A 22,549-nucleotide genomic window follows, 5' to 3' on the forward strand; every position below is an offset into this window, starting at 1 on the left:
TGTGATGAGGAAACAACATTATGACAGTGATCAGAAAATAGTGTAATTTGGGACCTTTAATAACAACCAAATCTTCTCAGACGATCAGAAGGAAGAGGAAAGTGCAGATCCCCGCATCTCGGACAGGGGATAGAGAGACGATGTCAGAGCATGAAGAAGACTCCGATGAAGAAGCCTATGACCAGCGCGACGGTCCAAGTGCCTATGGGGCAAGTGGAGGAACAGGGCGGCGGGCAGAGCGCAGACGGGACCACAGCGCATCCAGGGAGCGTAGTGTGTCGCCCCGCTCCGACCGAAGATCCCAGGCCTCCTCTGCCCCACCCCGGCCCGCCAAGGTCACTCTCGTCAAGTCACGTAAAAATGAAGGTGGGCAACACACAGGGTCTTTCATTTCAGGTCCATGAACCTTATTTTATTTATTTATCATTAACTAAAATCATTAACTTCTCTTGTTTCTATGAAAGCAGAATATGGACTGCGGTTGGCAAGTCACATCTTTGTGAAGGATATTTCTCCTGAGAGTCTTGCAGCACGAGATGGACACATACAGGAGGGAGATGTCGTACTGAAGGTATGATCAAATTGTCATTTTCCTTATCCATGGGTCTCAGAATTAAAGAAACAAAATATTAGATCTTTTGGATGGAAATGGTCCTCAAAATGTTGCATGTAACAGGAAGATGAAACCTATGCTTATTTGTTACTATGTGTGTCCAATTTAACCAAGCCCTTTTCTCTTACTCCTGCCTTGTAGATAAATGGCACAGTTACAGAGAACTTATCACTGATAGATGCCAAAAAGCTCATTGAGAGGTCAAAGGGCAAACTAAAGATGGTGGTCCAGAGAGACGACAGAGCCACTTTACTTAACATTCCCGACCTGGACGACAGCATCCCCTCAGCAAACAACTCAGACAGAGACGGTACGCCTGCTCATATTCTGTTCTGTTTACCACGATCTGCATTAAATTATATATTTTTCCCCAGCTCTAATATTTTATCATATTTGACAGACATATCAGAAATCCATTCAATAACGTCAGACCATTCCAATCGATCCCCCGGAAGAGGTCGATCCCGCTCCCCTGACAGAGCTGAGGTGTCAGACCCCCTCCGTCTCTCGCCCCGTCCCATCAGCAACGGCAGGTAAATAAAATGCCCGCACACACACACACGCGCGCACACAGGGAGACTTATCTGTCACGCCCATCATAGGCCTATCCATCTATCTCCTCACACATCATTCACCCCGCAGGTTAGAGGCTGCTGACTAAGTAACTGACTGCATTAATGCATAAATCTATAGGTGAAGACATAAACTATCACACGCTAACTGAGCTCCCCAAGTCCCCGTAATGCTGTGCTCTGCAGGACATGAAAAATACCATGAGCACTACTTTTTACATATACTTTTATTTGACCCTGTTCTTGGTAATGTTATGTTAATGACTAAGAATTGCATGAAAATACATTATCCAAGTCAAACTTCTGTTGTTACAGGGGATTTTATAAAGATGAGCAAGTTATGATTTTGGAAATGTCCAGGTTTCTCTCAACAATGACTCAACATTTGTCAACTAGCTGGGAAAATGGAGAATTACTGTTACTGAGGGGAGTGAAACATGCTTGTTTTTGGGAAACAAGTCCTCCCATTTATAATAATTACTCAGAAAAATTTTTAAATTATTTGACATTGTTGGACATTGGTATTTAACATCTTTTATAATTAAATACAACAATAAATAAATAAAAGCATAATATTTTGCACTTTCATTCACTGGACACATTATTAGCTATTAGTTATTATCACATGCTTTGTCTGAATCTCTTAGTATCAAACAAAACACTTATATTTAGTTTAGTTTACTCTAGCTAAGCATTTTGTACATTGCCACCTTAAATTTCCATAAATATAGAATTTTTCGTTAATGTCACCAAGTCCAATAATTAACAAAGCATCCCAAAGTACATATGTATCTCTGGTATGTAACATAAGACAAAGTTTTACTATCGGCTCGTTTAGGAAGTGAAAACAAGTATTTGACATACTTCCCACAGTGCTTTGCCCTGGGCCAGATGGTTCACTGCACCTGATTGGCTGCTGGGCGCGGACACATTCTTTCGCCCTGTACACGATGCTTCTGTGTTTTTAATAGAAAGGGTCAAAGGAGCTATTCATTCAAAACTGTCTGAGCGAGAATGAGCTCAACGTCGTACTAGAAGGAACTTTATATTTTTAAGCAACATGGTTCAAATAATGGAAACAATTGTGTGAGTAATCATTATGTTATATTGATTTTGTATTAGGCATTTAATTTGATGGTTAATTTGTGTGTCTTACTACCACAAACATATTGATTTTATTTAGGCATTAAATAGGGCATATTACACTTTCATGGGGTATTAATTACTAACATAACGTATTTAGATCACCGTGTTACCTTTCACTGTTGTAAAAATGCTATATTTGGGCAAAAACTACTCATTAAAATGTTAATAAGATTCAGTTTTGTTTTTGATGCTCTGATACTCTAAGTCCCCACTCCCTTTGCACCCCCCCTTCAGAGTGATATCACATGACAATCAGCGTGCATTTCGTTGTAGTGTATTGTTTTGTATCATGCTTTTGTATATTTATGGAAAACTGTGGGCTTATGGGCTGATCTTTGGACAGCATCCTACTGCTAACTGCAAGGAGGGTCCCGGGAGAGATCACTAAATTACTGAAACGTGCAGGGATGACATCTCAATGTGTTTTTGATGAAGGAGCAATGTTATAACATGGTAGAAAGCTCCAAACAGTTTTTGTAACACCCTCTCCTTTAAGACCTGAAAAGCTGTTCTTAGTTATATTTTGTATGTATTTAACTGCCAATTAGTTCACTGTTCTTTGATTGAAAAGTTAAGTTTATTTATTTATTTGATATTTGGGCAGTGGATATTAATGAATGCAAGCAGCTTCATCAAAAATATACCAGAGATAGCCCTAAATTTCGTCAGTTTCAGTCTGGGTATGCATGTTAGAGGTGTCGTTTGTTCTTGTCTTGTTTCTGGCTCTTTTTAAGTCAAGCCTTCTGGTAGCTCCTCCTCTCTCTGTGCTGTTCTGTGAGATTCTGAAAGCGCTGGGGACCTGTCACAAACTCCGAGGCCTTTTTAGCCACGTTCTGCAGCAGAGAAACAGCATAGTCAGGAGTTACATTACGCACTGTTCTTCTGTGTGTGTCTACTTAGCTCTGCTTCTGTTGTCCAGTGCACAACTCTGACAGTCTCACTTATTACACTGTGCATGCAGCTATTTTAGTCTCTAGTTAAATGTCCAATATTACACAAAATTGCCTCTTGTGAGCTTTTAGCTATATTAAAATGCTGTTGCCTCCTCAAAAACATACCTGGAGTTGCATTTTGTGAGCCATAGTATAAATAAGTGCAGTGTATAACTGTTCAAAATGCAAGAGACTTAATACTAATAATCCTATGAGTGCTAAAATGTGATAGCAGTGCAAAGAGCAGCTGTATGGGAAATTAGTTGTTTTTTTTTTTTGTTTTTTTTTAGAAATGGCACTGCACTAAAGGGAAAGAACTGCTCAATCTAATAACAACAATCAAATAGGCTCGGAGCACAGCAGCCCCTGGCAGTCCGTGTTACTGTCACTACGTCCTGTCCAATTGTGTATCTATGAGGTTTTGTGCAGACTTGCGATAAAATTAATGAATCATTTAAGATCAGGCTTAATCTGATAAGATAATTAAAATTAATACTAACACTAATGCTAATTTTAAAGCATAATAAATATTAAAACAATGTCAAAAACTGACATGGTAGTACTGGGAGTCTTTACTTTAATTAATTTGAATTTTATTAGGTTGTTTATTTTATATTTCATGATTTTAATAAAAGTAACTGTTAGCTTTGAGACACACTGAGCTAGTGTGTTGTATCGATTGTATTTATGTGTGTTTAAATGTAGAGAGGTTTGTTTTTGAAAGGTTTGTTGAATGAAAGTTTAAACAGTGACAGTGTACGTAATATTATCTCTTTCTTACGACTTAAGTACAAACAATGCAGTATAGTTTGTTTATGATCTTGAGTGAGTGACGCAGCCTGCACCTTAATTCTTGCACAAAAGCTCCTGAATGCTGCCCAGCTCTGTGCCAGCCACAGTCATGTGACACAACTGGAATTCAACCATTGTTTTAAGCAGCGCAGAGCCTTCTCCTCTGTTCGGCCTATTAGAAATGCACTCAAGTGCACACTCGGTTTTCCCATGTTTATTTTAGCCAGGTTAAACAGGAACTCTGAAAAGTATCCTTTCACAAAAGTTTATCTTGGACAACGAGAATTAGATTTTTTTTCCATTTTTAGATTTTTTTTGTTTGCGGAAGGTCACTTGGTGGTCAGATTTAGTTGATAAAGAAGTGTGCTGAAAAGGAAAATTTACAGAGAAAGAAGACATTTATACTATGTAAAAAACAGATGTACCCATTACCTATTTCTTAAAAAAATGTTGTTACTGTTGCAGTTCACTTAAAAACAGAGACAAATCAGTGAAGCTGAAAAAATGTGCTTTCAATCCACATACAGTGTTTATCCCGTTGTTCATCATTGCTTGTACATTTGTTTCTCCACCTTTCTCTTTTTTCTATTCCATTTATAGCAACTATTTGATGTACCTGTTTATTTTAAGAATCACTTGATCACTTGTTCATGCTTTGATTTGTTTGTGTTGCTTTTTTGCAGTTAATTTGTTGTGTTCTTATTGTGTATTTGTTCTGTACTTCTTGTGTACCTCTAGCCACAGGAGTCGAGATGAGGAGCGCGTGTCTAAACCAGGGGCCATGTCTACACCTGTCAAAAGCTCTGACGACGGGGTCCTGTCCCAGACCAGTGACCAGGCCAGCTCCAGCGGCTTGCCCCCTCTGCCTGGTACAGAAGCCTTTTAATTTATTATGTCCATTTATTTTATTAATCATCTTGTTTTCATCCTTGTTCATCATTTGTTCATAAATTATCTTTATTGAGGTTTTGAAAGTTGTAAAAACTCCCTTTGCAGCAGGTAAAATCAAGGGTTTAGCAGTGTGATTTAAAAAAAATATATAGACAATGTGACAATTGCGTATATATTTGTGATATTATGTTTCAAATTAGGACTCAAAGGGCACATTGTAAACAACTCCTGGAACATTAACATTTGAGAGAAGACTGGAATAATCCCAAATTGCAAAATCCCAAGTAAAATGTGATCTACATGGACAAAATAAATGACTTCTCTTTGTGTTTTGCCAGAACCAAAGCCAGTGTATGCACAGCCAGGACAGCCTGATGTGGACCTCCCCGTCAGTCCCACAGACGCCCCTGTGCCCAGCGCTGCCCATGATGACAGTATACTCAGGTGTGCAGCCACTTAAGTTTTAACTCTGATATTGACTTTAGGACTGCAACTATTGATTATAATACCAGTCGTCCAGTCTGCTTGATCAATTCAATGAAACAGAAAATGCACACCAAAGTTGTTACAGAGGTGCAAATGCAAGGAGCAGTAATGTATAGCACACACAGATGGTCGATGTCCAAAGCTTTTAAAATTTTTTATTTTAGATATACTGTAGATTTATCATTTAGCCATTAAATAGAGAAAGATCTGTGAATATGAGATTTTTACTCAGTTTAACCCAGAAGCTAGAAGTGACCCAGAACTGATGCCGCTTGAGGACTTTTTTTGTTTATTCACAGAAAAAAAAAAGCTTAATTTTGATGTAATTAGTGTTCTAAGTCTCAGTTGGTGTCTCTGCCCACAGGCCCAGTATGAAGCTGGTGAAGTTTAAGAAGGGAGAGAGCGTTGGACTGAGATTAGCAGGAGGCAACGATGTGGGGATTTTTGTGGCTGGAGTTTTGGAGGACAGTCCTGCTGCCAAAGAAGGACTGGAAGAAGGAGACCAAATCCTCAGGGTAAACACACAATACTGAACACCTGATTCAACATTTGTTTCCCTAGTCTGAACAAAATTGTTGTATTTTTGCTGAACGTGTCCAGATTTATTTAATATCTGTCACGGGTGTAAAACATCTGGCATAATTTAGAAGCCGTCACGCTGAAAGATCTCTGTGTACTCTGTGTGGTTAAACTGCTTTAATTTGTGTGTACTGAGTTCTTGGATAGACACTACAATGCATTTGTCAGTCTGACTCATCCTGAAGCGTTGTTTTGTGTCAAAACTCCCGTTGTTTTCAATATGAACACACAATGGCACTGCTCATTGCCCTTTGACCTCCGCACAGTCGCCCTCTGTGGAACCAAACACTAGAGTAACTTTGTTGTTGGGATGATGCAAAGTCTTGATGTCATCCTTGGATCCTCGGTCTTGTTTATGCAGCCATAGAATGACGACTCCAGTACAGAGGGACATAACTAACGTTCTATAGATGGTTGTAGTGTTTTAACAGAATGGGCTTGTTCCAATGCAAAATGTTATGTTCTTTTATTTATATGGAATTATGGGATTAGTATTAGCCTTATAAAAGAGCAAAATGTAAATGTTTAGATGACAATGAAAACATATTAATACTAATAATGCTACAGTCTGTTAAGAAAACTTAAGGAGGTAACGCAAATTATTATAAATTATAGATATTTAGTGAGTTTGTTTATTTTCTTCTGTCAATTGGTATAATTATTAGTCATGTTATAAGGATTCATGAATAACACAGAAAGAATTATTCAACAGACTGGTTTAGGGGTTTAGAAAGGGGTTTAGGCTGAAGTGTAACACATTATTATTATTATTTACTTTGCTTATGTATTTATTTTATTATTTATTTATTTATTTTGCCTAACCCTCTTAACATACAGAATACAAGATGGCATGCCTTTATATGCTCATATAACCTTTAATGATCTTTACAGGGCCAGAGAGAGAATTGTGTTAATATTTTTTTAATAGTACACTGATTGCTTATGAATGAACAGTTTCTGCTTGGGTGTGTCCTCCCAACTGTACAAACAAATCAATCTTTCAGGACAAGTTTCCATCTTTAGTATGTTTTCCTTTTGTTAATGTGTGCTCACCGAGATAAAGACTTGGATTTCTGTGATTTCTGGGAAGGATGAAGGTTTCTCTCTGAGGTGCTGTGGGGGCCATGTGGTTCTAGTTCTCTTGTTGCCCCTGGAGCAGAGTCAATAAACACAGGTTATTGTGTTTGGGATTGCAGCAGGAGATGAGGAGGAGGCAATAAAGAATGTGCACTTCCTGTCTCTCAGTGGAGGAATTAGTTTTTTGCGATTCACTTGGTTCAAATATATGAGTAGGACTGTAGTTTTGTGGTGAATATGTTAAGTTATCTTTGTCATAGAGGACTCAAACCAGAATTATGAGAGTTTATTTTCAGATAAATTTTATAAATATAAAGATAAATATTTAAACCTATGCATCTATATAAAACCGATATGCATTTAATTTTATTATTAAATGCCAAGAGATTTCTGCTGTGAAAATCCATAAAATAAAATGCTTACTATATGAGAATAATTTACTATCAGAATAATTGTATTTTAAAACACTGTGTTAGTAGTAGCTCTTGTTTAATACTGGTCTTTATTTTTTCCATAGGTGAATAATGTGGACTTTGCCAACATTATTAGAGAGGAGGCCGTGCTGTTTTTGCTGGATCTCCCGAGAGGAGACGAAGTCACGATTTTAGCCCAGAAGAAAAAGGATGGTCTGTTATTGCTTGTTACTTGTAAACACAACATATATAGTGCTGTATTATAAAATAATAAACTTGATATTGTCTCTTTCCCTCAGTGTATCGGAGGATAGTGGAGTCGGATGTGGGCGACTCCTTTTATATTCGAACACATTTTGAATATGAAAAAGAGTCTCCATACGGTCTGAGCTTCAACAAAGGAGAGGTTTTCCGGGTAGTGGACACACTGTACAACGGTAAACTGGGATCATGGCTCGCCATCCGTATTGGCAAAAACCATCAGGAAGTGGAAAGAGGCATCATACCGAACAAGAACAGGTACAGCTGATTTGGGGGATTATGTAAGACAGTATTATAATGATTAATTTGTTCATCCAAGTTAGAACAATAAAAAGTTTGATAACAGTTGATTAAATACTAATCCACTGTGAAATAAATGAAAACATGCGATGCGGGCTCGTTTTATTAAAACATTCCATTGCAAGCAGCATTACAAGCAGTCTCTAAAATGCTTTTTTAGGAGCCTGATTGAAGTTAGCCCAAAAGAGGAAATGGTCTGTTTGTTTTTCAATAAAATAAACTTCATTACTGTTTTCACTTGTCCCCCCCAGAGCTGAGCAGCTGTCCAGTGTGCAGTACACACTCCCCAAAACAGCAGGGGGCGACAGAGCAGACTTCTGGAGGTTTCGTGGGTTGAGAAGCTCCAAGAGAAATTTACGGAAAAGCAGAGAAGACCTGTCAGCCCAACCAGTTCAAACCAAGTTTCCTGCATACGAGAGGGTAGTGCTGAGGGAAGGTGGGTCCATTTCAGTTTTATACAGAAGTTACAACTCTTATACTTCACTGTTAAATAGGAGTCATCATGAATAAGTTGAACTGATAAATATATCTTATTTCTTGTAACAGCTGGGTTCCTTCGGCCTGTGGTCATTTTTGGGCCCATTGCAGATGTGGCCAGAGAGAAACTGGCCCGGGAGGAACCAGAGGCGTTTGAACTAGCAAGTAAGTCAAGACCCGTGTGTGATGCTGTACATGGTAGAACTTTTAGATTAGTCTACCATAAATTATTTTTTAAAAACATATTGTCAATGTGTTTTTATGTGTTTTATTTCATAAAGATGCTGCAGCATTATTCCAAGTCAATTACACCTGGAAACCTTAAGGCTTTTTAACTCGACTCAGTGTTTGAGTAACTATATTGTCTTTTCAGAAACACAGCAACAACAAGGAGGGGAAAGTATGTCTCCTAGTGCATCAGCCTGTGTGCTTTTGCTTTTGTCATTTTCTTTGTTTAGTGAATGGCTGAATGCCTTGTGTATGCACAGAGAGGGATACCACTATATTTAATCCTAATACATCTCTTTATATTAACATGCATGGCTATGAAACTAAAATCCATATCTGTTAATTAATATATTAATTTATTCATGAAACAAATGTCCATCGAGCAAAACACTTCAGTGCTAAATTAGAAGAGCTTAAATTTAATGGTATTCCTCTTTTTTTTTTGAGGTTGCACAAAGCAGCATGCAACCCTGTGTGCAGCAGAGGTACACTCATTGACAGAGTGGGAAGATACAAGTATATCAAGCAAATGCAATGTTACAGAATATTATGAGTAGTTAGTAGTTTGTTTGCGTGTGCCCCTTTAAAATACTGGTACTTAGTCCAGTGAGTAGTTTCAAAAATGTTCAGTTGACTGTAAAAACAAAGCATGTCTCTGTCAATACATTTAATTACTCCCCAAAACAGACAAAAAAATGATACTTGTATGTAGATTTTGCATGACTACTTTACATGCTCTTTGGTCTATACAGTCAGTTTTAAGTATTTGCTCAGTACATTTCTTTAATTGCTATTATTACAATAACCAAGCTCTATATTTAAAACACACCATATTTTAATACTTCATGTTTGACAGAATCATTGCTTTATTAATATAAGTCCTATACCCCTTTACACATCCTTGTTTGAATGCCAAAGACCTGCAGTGCCAATGCGGAGAATTGTAATCACACATTGTAGCACGGTTCTTACCCATAATGCAACCTGACATGATTTGGCTCCCATCCATATTTTAATGTCTTGCTGGTTTAATTAAAATGCCATTGTCCCCTCCTGTACAAAGATTACATTTTATGGGTCTATTTATAGAAATGACTGCATGCTACAAGGATGTCTAATTGGGGCAGAGCACAATGTTACTGAGGAGGTTGTGTGATTGGTCTGTGCCTGTAACTGTCCATCGTCTTTATGCAGAGAGTGAACCACGAGACGCAGGAACTGACACCAAGAGCTCCGGTATCATCCGCCTGCATACCATCAAACAGATCATCGACAGAGTGAGTCTAAACATGAATCTATATACATAAAATGCTGCCACATATGAAACAAATACTACTCACTTCTTTGTTTTGGTCATTGGCACTGTGTGTACTGTCAATATGGGTTTATATTGGTCACTGCTACCACCTAGTGGACATGTTAAACCCTGACCAATGACAAATTACTTCCAATGCAAATTTAAATACTAATGATGCATTTATATACAGCATTGTACAGGTTTAAAGCATTTAGTCAATGCATATTTTTTTAAGCTTTAAAGGAAATAACCAACATGATTTGCTTCTACTTACCATAGAGATAGCCTTTTACTGCATTTATTTAGTCATGGCATCCTAAAGTGAAAAGCAAATTCTTTCTGATTGGATAATCAACGTTAGATCCAAAACACAAAATGTAGATGAAACTTAATGAACTTAATGGAACATTTTTCATCATGTAATTGAATAAATTATGTTAGAAATTATTTTAGTGAAATCATAATTGATGGAATTCATCTGTTTACTACAGAGCTAAAATAGTTTATGAAAGAAAAAATACCATAAATTCATTTTAAATAACAATATCTTCTGAGTTCAGGATAAACATGCTGTTCTGGACATCACTCCTAATGCGGTGGACCGTCTGAACTACGCCCAGTGGTATCCCATTGTAGTGTTCCTGAACCCAGACACCAAACAGGGCGTCAAGAACATGAGAACTCGCCTCTGTCCCGAGTCCAGGAAGAGTGCCCGAAAACTGTACGAACGTGCTCTGAAGCTACGGAAGAACAATCACCACCTCTTCACCAGTAAGTCTGCAGACACAGACAGTCTTCTAGATGAGAGGTAAACAGGATCAGTTCAAACTGTTACTAAATGAGTGAGTGTCTCATGGACGAACGCCTATGATGTTGTTTGTTTGACTGTTTTGAATTCTCATAGTGTTTGGTGGAGTTCAGACAGGTGGTACACTTAGTGTTGCTGTCACCTCTTGGTCCGCCTGCCTCAGGGCAGCTATAGTTAAAGGCAGCAACACTGAAGTGTAATGAAATTAAATTAATCATGTCTCTGTGTTCAGCGACCATTAACTTAAACAATATGAACGACGGCTGGTTTGGAGCTCTCAAAGAGATCATCCAGCAGCAGCAGAACCAGCTGGTCTGGGTCTCAGAGGGCAAGGTAAACTCTCATACACTGTTCTCTGTGGCAGCAGTGCCTACAGTGAGTAAGGCAGATGGTGACTGATCCCTCTCTTCTGTAGGCGGATGGGGCAGGTGACGATGACCTGGATATCCATGACGACCGCCTGTCGTACCTGTCTGCTCCGGGCAGCGAGTACTCTATGTACAGCACTGACAGCCGCCACACGTCCGACTATGAGGACACGGACACAGAGGGCGGGGCTTACACTGACCAGGAGCTGGACGAGACGCTGAATGACGATGTAGGTCCTCCTGCTGAACTCGCCATCACACGCTCCTCTGAGCCTGTTCGGGATGAGACGCCCGTGATCCAGGAGCCCCCGGGGTACGCCAGCTTCCCCCCACAACCAGATGCCCTGAACCGCATCGACCCGGCCGGGTTCAAGGCCCCAGCGCCGCAGCAGGTAGCGTTTCTGAGGCCTGTGCGTCTCCCCTGTTGTCTAGAGGACGTGGTGTGCGTTAGGAGGGTGTTCTGGAGGCGCTATTAAAGCCATACTCTATCTACTGCTATTTACCTCTATAAGCTAATCCAAACTTCTGTGACCAACTATTTATTATACTATATCTCTATCTATTATTATATTATACTATATCTATATTTCATATTTATTTCCTAAACACTATTTATATATTCATCTAATTATCAAAGTTATACTGTGAACCTTTGTGGCTTGATGTTTGTGAGTGGGAGTGTTTTTTATTTCCAAAAAGTGGAAGAATTGTATAACTGTTATTATTGTATTGTATTACCACGAGTTGTCTTATTGCCACGACTGTTGCTAAGAAAGAAAAAAGAATCTTGTTGCTCAAGTGTCTGTTTAAGTGCCCATGTGAACCTCAGACTTTAAGGACTCTGATGCGATACCTGAAGTATTATGTGCATGTTCAATGCAAGTGTAACCAGTGTTACTGTGAAATGTATTTACCAAATCTACTTAATTGGCTGTTGTCATTCCAAAAGAGCTAATCTTATGGTTTTTGGAGTGTCAAAGAAAAAGGCATTAAATGTATTGTAACCACAGTATTAAATCCAAAAGTATACCTGAGTATATAAGTTTGTCCTGTTGCTAATTCTTTGCGGTTCATATTTGTGAAACTGTAGGTAGTGATCTTATGTATTTGTGCTCTGATTGAAACTGCACCACAGCATCTCAGCGCTTGTTATTAAACATTTCTGAACCACTTCACAGAAAGCAGAGGCCGCTGCCGTCCCTAGCATCCCACAGCAGCCTGAGCCCCTGGCTGAGACAGCGCCCCCTGCTGTTGATGTAACTGTAAAAACTATAGGGGTTGTGAGCACTGACCAGGCTCCTGCAGCCCCCGTCAGCCAGCCCAGCCCCAGCCCAGAGGCAGGCTCTCTTAGAAGGCCCACCCCAGAGCTAGCTCCCCCCGGTGTCCCAGCAGAGCCTCTGCAGCCTGGACTCAGTCCTGACCCAAAGGTATCTGACTGTCCGAAGACGTGGCTCTGACAGGGCCCTGCGCTGACGGCTGCCCTCTCTGCTGCTGCCTGTCTACTGCTCCTGCTGCTTCTGTCTCTTCCTCCTGCATGCTGCTGAACATGTGCTGCCAGAGGACCTGTGTGCGTGTGTGTTTGTGTGTGGGTGTGCGCGCGCCTGTGTGCGTGTGTGAGTGTGTGTATGGGCGTGTGTGTGCACGTGGGTCGGTAAACAACAGTGGAGGTGCTTGCTGGGCTAATTAGAGGACCGGTCCCTGTTGCTTACCCTCTTTGCATGGCCGTGACTTGTTCGACCCTGTTAACCTCATGAAGTGAATGTGTATTATTATTAATAAACTTCAATGTTTTTTTTTCTTTGTAAAAGTACCCATTAATCCTTCGTCTCTCAGTCACATGGAGATTTCAAGTCTCCTGCCCAGGATGAGATGGATCTTGAATGGATACTTATTGTAGATAGTTTTTAATATTTTAATGTGCTTGTAATGTTAAAGAAGGTATTTATTATATAATTTCAGTTGATGTTAGTAGTTCCAAAACAATGGGACATTTGTCAATTTGCATTTACTAGTATAAAGTTATTTTCTTTATATCGGCACCACATATAGTCTATGTAGCACAATGTAATCAAAACAAAATACAAACTAAATGACAAATGAATCCCTTTGTGTTGGATCATCTGTGCCTTTGCTTTACCTTGTTTTCTTCATGTTGCATTGTGCAAAGATGAGATTTGTGTTCAAAAGTAATGTGAACAATAACTGGCTCCCTCTCAGTCTCTCTATTTCAGGTCTTTCCTATATTGTCTCTTGTGCAATTAATTTTTCAAACTTTTAATGCTCCTCTTTTGCATTTGCATCTGGTTTGTTTGCATATTTTTAGAGATTCCTTTTTAGCTGCTTACATTTTTGACTGACTCTTTATTTTGTATTTTGATAGATGTTTCAGAAAGATCCATACAGTGCCGACCCCACGGGGCGTGTGAGTCATGGCATGAAGCCTACAAGCTACAGCCCCCCACAGGGGTACCACCCGGAGCAGCCGCCCTATAGAGATTATGACCACCCGCCCAGTCGCTATGACGCCAGCGCAGCAGGGGCCTACACGGACCCCAAGTACAGGAACTATGACGCGTCATATGAGAACAACGGGCCTCATTACGACCAGCAGTGGAACCCTTACTCCAACTCTCAGAGCTACGACCGTCTGCCCTACGCCGATGAGCCTGTAGACCACTACACCCCCCCCATTCGCTACGATGAGCCCCCTCCCCCACAGCCCTTTGACGGACGGCCACGCTACGGCAAACCCACTGGTCCTGCACCTGTGCGCTTTGATGAACCACCTCCCACTGCGTCCCATGACCTGCAGTATGACCAGGACGCTCACCTGAACTCTTACCCCTCCACCCGCTCCCCTGACCCCACCACACAGAGACTCAACTACAACCAGGGCCCCTCGCTGCAGCCGAAAGGCTTCAAACCTCAGCCATACAATGGCTCTCCTGTTAACTCTAGCCCCACCCCCCCTCCAAAAACAGAGAGCCCCTCACCTGCGCCTGTGGAGACCCTCAAACCTGCACCCACCAACAAACCTGAAGAAGACCCTGCCATGAAACCCCAGTCCGTCCTGACCAGAGTCAAGATGTTTGAGAACAAACGCTCTGTGTCTGTGGACCGGGTCAGAGATGCAGGGGAGGCAGCCACCAACAAGGTAAAACTGAACTTTAAAAATAATTGATGAACACATCACCTTCTCTCTGAAAATAAACATTTACATGGATCTGTTTTTCAGATGGCTGGTGTCCCCAAAGCCAACTCTTTGAGCAACCTGGACCAAGATAAGCCCTACAGGTAATGAGAGCTATGATATTAACATTAAGAACCTTTGTATTGGTCTATATGGCTCATTCTAATTTACTGTATTCTTCCACCAGAGCTCCAGAGCCACAGAAGCCCCAGACTAATGTGGATGATATTGTTCGTTCTAATCATTATGACCCTGATGAGGACGAGGACTACTACAGAAAACAGCTCTCCTACTTCGATCGCCTTCAGTCTGGTCCCAGCAAACCGCAAGCACAAACCAACAACTTTTCAAGGTGAATTCTTCATAACTCTTGTAGGATTACTTTCAATTTGCCTATTTTGCAATAATTATGTATATTTTTCTGATTGCTCTAATAGGACTGAGTCTGTAGAAAAGAGATATGAGCCAGTCCCCCAGGTGACCCCTTCATTGCCACCAGCCACACTGCCCAAACCTCCACCAGAAGGTAAGTCAGTCTGGAAAGAGCAACCTGAAAACCTGCCACACAAAATTGGGCTGCAAAATTAACCACAATCAAATTGAAATATTTTTGAGTAGATTTTGAAGTGTTGCTATTAGCAATTTACAAAAACTGCCACTATTTCTGTTGCATAATATCTTCTTATTATGTGAAAAAACTGTGTAATTTAAAGGTCTACAAACATATTCTAAAATGAAAGTAATTCTTATAATAGTTTAGCAGTTCACATTCCAGTCTTCTCAAGTTTCAGTGCCTCTGGACATGTTTAAAATAGTTTAGTAACATAAATGGCAAATATAATCTTGACTCAATTACTGTACTTACCTTACGTTACTTACCTTAAGAAATAGTAGTTTCTTACCAAACTGTGCACTACTACAAATACTAACTGTCCATTTCTTCCCACAGTGAAGCCAGCTCCCAGCAGAGAGGACACAGTGCAGTCCAACTTCTTGCCTCATAAGAGCTTTCCGGAGAAATCCCCCGTCAATGGCACAAGTGACCAGCATTCAAAAACCACCTCAAGCACCGCGGTACCACCAGCATCCAGCTACAACCGCTACTTGCCCAAGCCTTACACCACCTCAGCCAGGCCTTTTGAACGCAAGTTTGACAGCCCCAAGTTCAACCACAACCTCCTGCCCAATGACAAGACTGAGATCACATCAAAGGTGCCATTTTATCAATGGATTACAGTATCTTTATACTCAATATTCAAATTTTGCTTATCTTCAAAACAACAGTTTCAATATTAATACATTTTCTGATGTATTTTCTGCCTCTACTTATTATGACCACAACAATATTTAATAACTTGTAGCCTAATGTGCAGCATAAACTACCACTTATAACTATAATAATAATATAATAATTATTTTTATATATTTATAATATATTTTTGCATTTTGTCATGCAAATTGTACTATGTATTAGTTGGTGGAGAATTGGGTAACAAATGTGTGGACTGGCTCTATGTTCCCATAAGGCAGGGGTGTCAAACTCATTTTGGTCCGGGGGCCGTATCCAACCTACTTTGATCCCAAAGGGGCCGGATCAGAAAACTCATATCATATAAACCCCAAAAATAAAAATAAGTTCAAATATTTGTGCAGAGAAACACAAATCTATTACAGAAATATTTTTTAATTGATGAATCTTTCTTTTACAAAATATTATAATATTTTGAACAACCTGAAACTTTAAGAAAAATACAATTTCAACACAAAGTTTTAACATTAACTTGTTTGCAAATAGGAATAAGTCAATTTTTCTTGTAAAATCCTGCACTTGGCGTCCGCCTTTCTCATTTTTGACATTTTGCTGATGGTGTCACGGTCAACAGTCAAAACGATCGTCCTTTAAGAGCGTTTGGAAAGAGACAAGTCTTCATTTGTGCTGCTCTGGTGGGAGGGGCCACGTACAGAGACGCTGGAGACGCTGCTGTGATAAACACTGCAGAAAATTATCAATATTTTAATAGAAAATAGAATTCAAATATTTTAGTAGAAAATCAGCTGAGGGCCAGAATAAAGGTCTTGGAGGGCCGGATCTGGCCCCCGGGCCGCATGTTTGACACCTGTGCCATAAGGCATTACCTCATCAATACAGCAGATGTGCATGCAACCTGAGCGCATAAAGAGTTGCATCTGCACGGTTATCATGAAGTTACAATGTTAGCTAGAGATACTGTAGTCCCTACTACAACAGTTTATCACCGTGTGAATGAGATACACCTTAATGACCCGTACTTTTTAAATGCAGGGTAGTAGGTAAATGGTAAGATTACGTCCTCATACCTTCATACCTGATTCTAGCCTCTATTCCTGTCTGATAATGCCTCCATAGGTTTATATAAAAAAAAATTCCCATTTTTTTCAGGTCCAGAGCACAAGTCCAGTAAAACCTCAGATTTCACCACAGCCTCAAAATACAGATCACGACAGCGGCGTGGACACATTCACTCGCACTATGGACCACCGCTCCAAATACCAGCAGAACAATGTGAACGCTGTGCCCAAAGCCATCCCTGTCAGGTACCAGCAGTTACTTATTTGAATATTTACTTTAAACATATCAGGAAAAATGTTTTGAAAAATTGCACGCATTGTATCTCCAGATATGTGGTCACTTGTCAACATATCAGAAAACCAAAATCTTCTCACTTAGAGTTGCCATTCTAAAACAAGTCTGCAGCAAATCCAAAAGGGCTCACACTGAATTTATCCAACTAATGCAATTCCATGTTACAGAATTTTTCCTTTATTTGTTTTCTTAAACCTCAGTTCACTTTTTATCTTGTAGCCCCACTGCTTTAGACGATGAGGAAGAGGAGGATGAAGGGCACACAGTGGTGGCGACAGCGAGGGGAATCTTTAACAGTAACGGAGGCGTCCTGAGCTCCATAGAGACAGGTGTCAGCATCATTATTCCTCAAGGTGCCATCCCTGAAGGTGTGGAGCAGGAAATCTACTTCAAAGTCTGTCGTGACAACAGCATCCTGCCACCACTCGATAAAGAGAAAGGTAACTCTCAGAAACAAACACGACAAAAGCAGAGTTCAGGAGTGAAAGATACATCTGAAGTAGAGCTACACAGCTTGACAAAAGCATTCAGTTCAACTATTTTGAGACTGTATTATTGTGGTTTTGAACACTTTTTTTCATAGTAAATTCATTTAAAAGTATGGCATTTCACCCATTTAGAACTCCAAATTGTAGATATGTAGATATCGGCGTACTTTTAAATGAGTTTTATTGTGCTGCCTGTTCTATCTTGTATCATGGCTGTGTGATGTGACAAAAATGTTCTTTTTTTTTTTTCTTTTGGTCATAATGAGTGATCACAGTGTCCTATTTTATTTTGGTAATAAAATGGTTTTCAATATTAATTTTTGTGAACAAAACGAAAACTTTTTTAATCCTATTTTTTCCTCCAAAGCACATTTTTACTGACTTTAAAAAGATTCAAGCACGGCATTGACAGGTAGAAAAGACTGAATCTCAGCCTTGATTAATTTGTCTTTTCACAGCCCTGTGTCTTGTATTCAGACAGTGTAACATGGAAAAAAGTAAACTCTGTGTCCCCTCTGGTTTGTGTCTGTTCCAGGAGAGACTCTGCTCAGCCCGTTGGTCATGTGTGGCCCTCATGGCCTGAAGTTCCTGAAGCCGGTGGAGCTGCGCTTACCTCACTGTGCGTCTATGACCCCTGATGGTTGGTCTTTTGCTCTAAAATCCTCCGACTCCTCGTCGGGTATGCTGTGCTTTCTGTTCTTCGGGGTCGTTTGGGCTGGCTCTGTGACAATCTGAGGGTGTGGGACACTGTCATCAGCTTTACCTACAGATCTGATTCTCCTCAATAAAAAATGACTCCTATTTAAAATTTATAAGATTCTACTTGATATGAGAATCAGTCTAAAGGTAAATCTGATCATGTATGATTATGCTTTTAGTTTAGTTTATTTAAATCATTTGAACTAAACCCACCCATACAATGTTAATTTTGCTCTGTCACCCATTTTTACAATTTCACTTTCATGTTTCCCCTTGGCTTTCTCCTCCTTCTAACTCAGTGCTCATTTGTTGTTCTTAACCTGCATGCATTTTACAAAAACATTATCATATTCATCATTACTAGTGTAACAGTGCATGCTGCAGTGTGGAAAGTGCTTCTTCTAATCACATAGCCACCCCATCCTGACCTGAAGAACAGCTAAGGTGGTAAAAGTCTTTTTGATTAAGACTTGGGAACTGTTTTAAAACTCCTTTTCTTCTTCTTTCAGAATCCCTAACCTAAACAGAATAACTTTGCTTAATGTTAATGTTTTATTTGATCTGTTGCTTTTCTAAAACTGCCTTCTTTTCCTGGGCTTCTCTGCTGCTCTATGGTCAAAAGCAGTGATAATTTTGGCTGTGGTCGGGATTAGTTGTTAATTAGCCTAATTTTTGGGCAGCTGAATGCGATGTGGGCCCGCTGCACTGTCCCGCTGAATTGTGTGCGGATTATCAAGCAGAACCTAATCCTCTTATTGTAAAGCAAGGCCACTCTCCTCCGTCCTTCTCCGCTCTGCTCTGCTTCTGCCCCTTTAATACTTACTCAATATTTTCACTTTTCTAACTCAGGTTATATTATTATTAGACATGATGTATAACAGGGTTTAGCGCAGCAATAGGATTTTAACAAATTATATTGCAAGGATTGAATTCAATTGAAATGTGTTGAAACAGTGTACAAGTATAAAATGTAACAAACACAATACAAAGGTCAACTCTTAAGTGGCAGGATGTGAGCTGTGCATTTAATCAATATTGTGGTATCAGTTCTCACTTAATTAACTTGTGTTCAGAAAAATATACTGTATATATTCTGTCAAGGTCTATCATGATACCACATTTTGAAGCATTATATAATACTACATGGATATACTATGATAAACGAAAGCATTGAAACTACTTTTTGCCACTTATACTATACCAATAAAGAAAGATAATACTTGTAAACCACTTTTAGATAGACAGTCTCACTAAAAGCCATATGCTGCAATGTATCAATGAAAGAATGAACCAATAATTAGCCTTAGAAGTCACTCAATCAACCTTTTACAGCTCAGATCTTATCTATCTTAAACTTCCCACTTTTACAAAAAAAAAAAGTACACATGATAAATATTGAGTCCTATAATATATATCGGTCCAGCTTTTATATACTGAATAATAAGTTGATATAGTAATCATCGTGACAGGCCTAAAGTCACTCAAAACGTGGAGCAAAGCCAGTTGTCTATTCTACATACTCTTTTCTAAACAAAAGTGGCACCAAACATTATTGATTAGTTCTATACGTTCTCTATATTTTAATTCTTACTGGTCTTAGAAACAAGTTGGCTGTGCTCCATCTCATCTGTCACTCAGATGTTTCCTTTGGCACAGACTTGAACAGCTACACTTAGACTTAGATTCTTCCGTGATTGAGGTTTATTTATTTGTCAATGCAGTTTTAAGTGTGGACTGTATTCAACCATTTGAGAAGCAGTGAAGGTTTACTATGTGCTCTACTAGCTCAGTTACATTCACGATAAAAGTACATATTGATTTAAGATGAAACATATAAGTTTAAGATATTTGTGCTTAGTGTTGTCATGATAAAACAGTTTGATTTCATTGTTATAGAAAAGGCAGAATTCATATTTTTGATACCACAGTGAGAAATAATATACTTTTTTAGTGTTGACACAAAAGTATGAATGAATAGTTTCAATACTGTAAATAATACCGTGTTTTTCAAAATATATGATAGGATTTTAGCAATTACCAGAATCTGATACTTTCAGCTTGTGTGCATCATTATAATTATATGCAATTAAATTTAACCTGAACTAAAAATCCATTATAGTTAATTTGGATAAATGTATGTTTGTTTAAATAAGTGAAAGACCTATATCGTGCTGTATGTTTTAACCCATTTCGACTTTTACAAACTTTTCTGTAGGTGATCCAAAGAGCTGGCAGAACAAGGCTCTCCCTGGAGACCCCAACTATCTGGTGGGGGCCAACTGTGTCTCTGTGCTCATCGACCACTTTTAAAGAGTCTCTGGAGTGAAGTTACAGACTGTGGAGGCACAAGTCAAGCACACCATCCACCCTAACAACAAGCAAAAACACACTTGTGGATTAAAAAATACCCTTTAAGTGCCATTTTACTGCAACTACGGCACTGACTTTGAACACTGAAAATCTTTTTTGTGGTGAAAGACTCTCCCCATCTCATGTGTTAATGTGAAAACAATGCATGCCTAACGTCAATGAAGATTTCCACTATATACGAGGCATATTCAGATGGGTTTGTTCATTTTACACCAGCGTAAAAAAGCCGTGTAGCTGTATTTATACTATATATGCACACGTATATATAGAGAAATTGTACTTAACTTTCCAGTCAATATATTGTCATTTTCATTGACTGAATATATAATTATGTATCTCTTTGTTTTTTAACATCGAGGTTTTATTGAAGAGATGATTGCTGTTGAAGTAATATTTTTTGTCAAAGGATTGTGCCAGATGTGCGTTTTTTTGAGAGGCACGTTTTAAAAAAAAGCTCTTCCGATATTTTTCCTTCCTGATTCCCGCTGTGAAATATTGGCAGCGATGTCTCCTTCCAGCCTGATGGAGATCTATGCATGTTCTTTACTCAGGTCACTACTTCCTAATCCCTATCTCCTAACTCCTAGCTCCTACCCCTGAGGACTCTTTCTTTGTGCACTCAAAACACAAATAAGCAGTGATGCCTTATCTGCAGATTATTCACTTTTCAATACAATTATAAGTTATGAAAATCTGTATTGGTTGCCATTTTGAGGACCCACTGTATAAATAATTTTGGGTGCAGCACATTATAACAGCTGATAACAAATACCTAAAGGTTTGCGCTTCTTTTTTGCTATGCATTACTTAAAATAACGTCAGAAAAGAAGTGGCTGTAAATATAACTAGCTTATTGCCTTGTTTCTTTTTGTTTGTAAATGAACTTTTTTGTATCATCTTTCTGTTTTGTAAAAAAAAGAATAGAGAAAACATGTTTTAAAAAGTGGAAAGAAAGTTAAACGTGGATATCTTTGTACCTGGATATACCCCGAGCCTTGAACTTATTATAATCTGTAACGATAACTACAGTTTTCTATTCACAATATAATGAAGTCTATAAGGATCAGGAAATGCTTGGGTTAAACTACATTTAAAACATGTTAATTTGAAGGGTGTGCTTCAAGTGTCCCCCTCACCTCTTTGTGATACGGATGCTGTATCGTGCCCATGTATTTTTGTACTAATAGACGATATATTCTGTAAGGCACACCAGTACTGTCTTATTTTTAGATATAACACAGCTTTAAATGGACATTAGATCTTCACGTGTGGCTGACTTTTCTTTCCTCTCTGCAACACAATTTTCAGTATACCACTGTATTAATAAATAAATCATTTTTAAAGTAATGTTTCTGTAAAATGTTTTTCTTTGCCCCATTACAGGTTTGTGATTATGTGTAGGTGGGCTGATAACAAGGAAGTATCTAATTTCTGTCATTTCAGTCGTACCATACAAAAGTAGAGCTGATATAGAATACATTTTAGCATAAACTAGAACTTCTTTTGGGTTTTTTTCCAGTTTATGGAAGAGACATTTGTCTTCAACAGGGCTAATTCAGGTAATGATGTGACAACTATTCAAATTTAGTATTCAAACAATGTGTGCTGTAACTGTCAGGAGGAGTGTGGGGAGAAGACAGAAAAAACAATGACTCGAGCGCATGGAGACCTTTCTATTGCACTGCAGGTTATCACCTTTGCTATTTTGTGTTCATCTGTTTGATGGAACACATACTCATACTCTTGGGTTTCAGGTTCTTGTTATTCACGTCACTAGACCTTTTTCCAATTTTTGTTTGTTAATACTTATGACAACTATTTTGTCCCCCTTTTTTAACATAATGAGACCCAGGGATATGTTTTTAAGCGTTGATCTGTTCCTAAGTCAATGTAGTGCATACATACATTCTTAAAAGGACATTTTTGTGAGTTTTAAACC

General features: G+C 39.0%; 1 protein-coding gene across 8 annotated transcripts in view; it reads left to right on the forward strand.

The window, feature by feature from the left end:
- Positions 1-21,957, forward strand: part of tjp1a (tight junction protein 1a) — a 47,200-nt gene extending 25,243 nt beyond the window's left edge. Inside the window, exons 5-30 of one of the 8 annotated variants that reach the window (XM_055154515.1) lie at positions 81-366; positions 465-571; positions 755-923; positions 1,014-1,146; positions 4,794-4,924; positions 5,285-5,390; positions 5,797-5,947; positions 7,606-7,714; positions 7,801-8,020; positions 8,314-8,498; positions 8,609-8,704; positions 8,913-8,939; positions 9,962-10,044; positions 10,625-10,835; positions 11,105-11,205; positions 11,288-11,632; positions 12,419-12,667; positions 13,621-14,394; positions 14,476-14,534; positions 14,618-14,782; positions 14,868-14,956; positions 15,380-15,642; positions 16,850-17,004; positions 17,273-17,493; positions 18,077-18,220; positions 20,456-21,957. In XM_055154515.1, coding sequence (XP_055010490.1) covers positions 81-366; positions 465-571; positions 755-923; positions 1,014-1,146; positions 4,794-4,924; positions 5,285-5,390; positions 5,797-5,947; positions 7,606-7,714; positions 7,801-8,020; positions 8,314-8,498; positions 8,609-8,704; positions 8,913-8,939; positions 9,962-10,044; positions 10,625-10,835; positions 11,105-11,205; positions 11,288-11,632; positions 12,419-12,667; positions 13,621-14,394; positions 14,476-14,534; positions 14,618-14,782; positions 14,868-14,956; positions 15,380-15,642; positions 16,850-17,004; positions 17,273-17,493; positions 18,077-18,220; positions 20,456-20,550 — 4,674 coding nt within the window. In that variant the 3' untranslated portion in view covers positions 20,551-21,957. The remainder of the gene's footprint in view (positions 1-80; positions 367-464; positions 572-754; positions 924-1,013; positions 1,147-4,793; positions 4,925-5,284; positions 5,391-5,796; positions 5,948-7,605; positions 7,715-7,800; positions 8,021-8,313; positions 8,499-8,608; positions 8,705-8,912; positions 8,940-9,961; positions 10,045-10,624; positions 10,836-11,104; positions 11,206-11,287; positions 11,633-12,418; positions 12,668-13,620; positions 14,395-14,475; positions 14,535-14,617; positions 14,783-14,867; positions 14,957-15,379; positions 15,643-16,849; positions 17,005-17,272; positions 17,494-18,076; positions 18,221-20,455) is intronic. The other 7 variants (XM_055154519.1, XM_055154520.1, XM_055154516.1 and 4 more) reach the window with 7 other exon arrangements.
- Positions 21,958-22,549: the final 592 nt, after the last annotated feature.

The sequence above is a fragment of the Boleophthalmus pectinirostris genome, unplaced genomic scaffold (genome assembly GCF_026225935.1).
Source record: "Boleophthalmus pectinirostris isolate CB_2022bp ecotype Guang Dong unplaced genomic scaffold, ASM2622593v1 HiC_scaffold_19, whole genome shotgun sequence".
Lineage (NCBI taxonomy): Eukaryota > Metazoa > Chordata > Actinopteri > Gobiiformes > Gobiidae > Boleophthalmus > Boleophthalmus pectinirostris.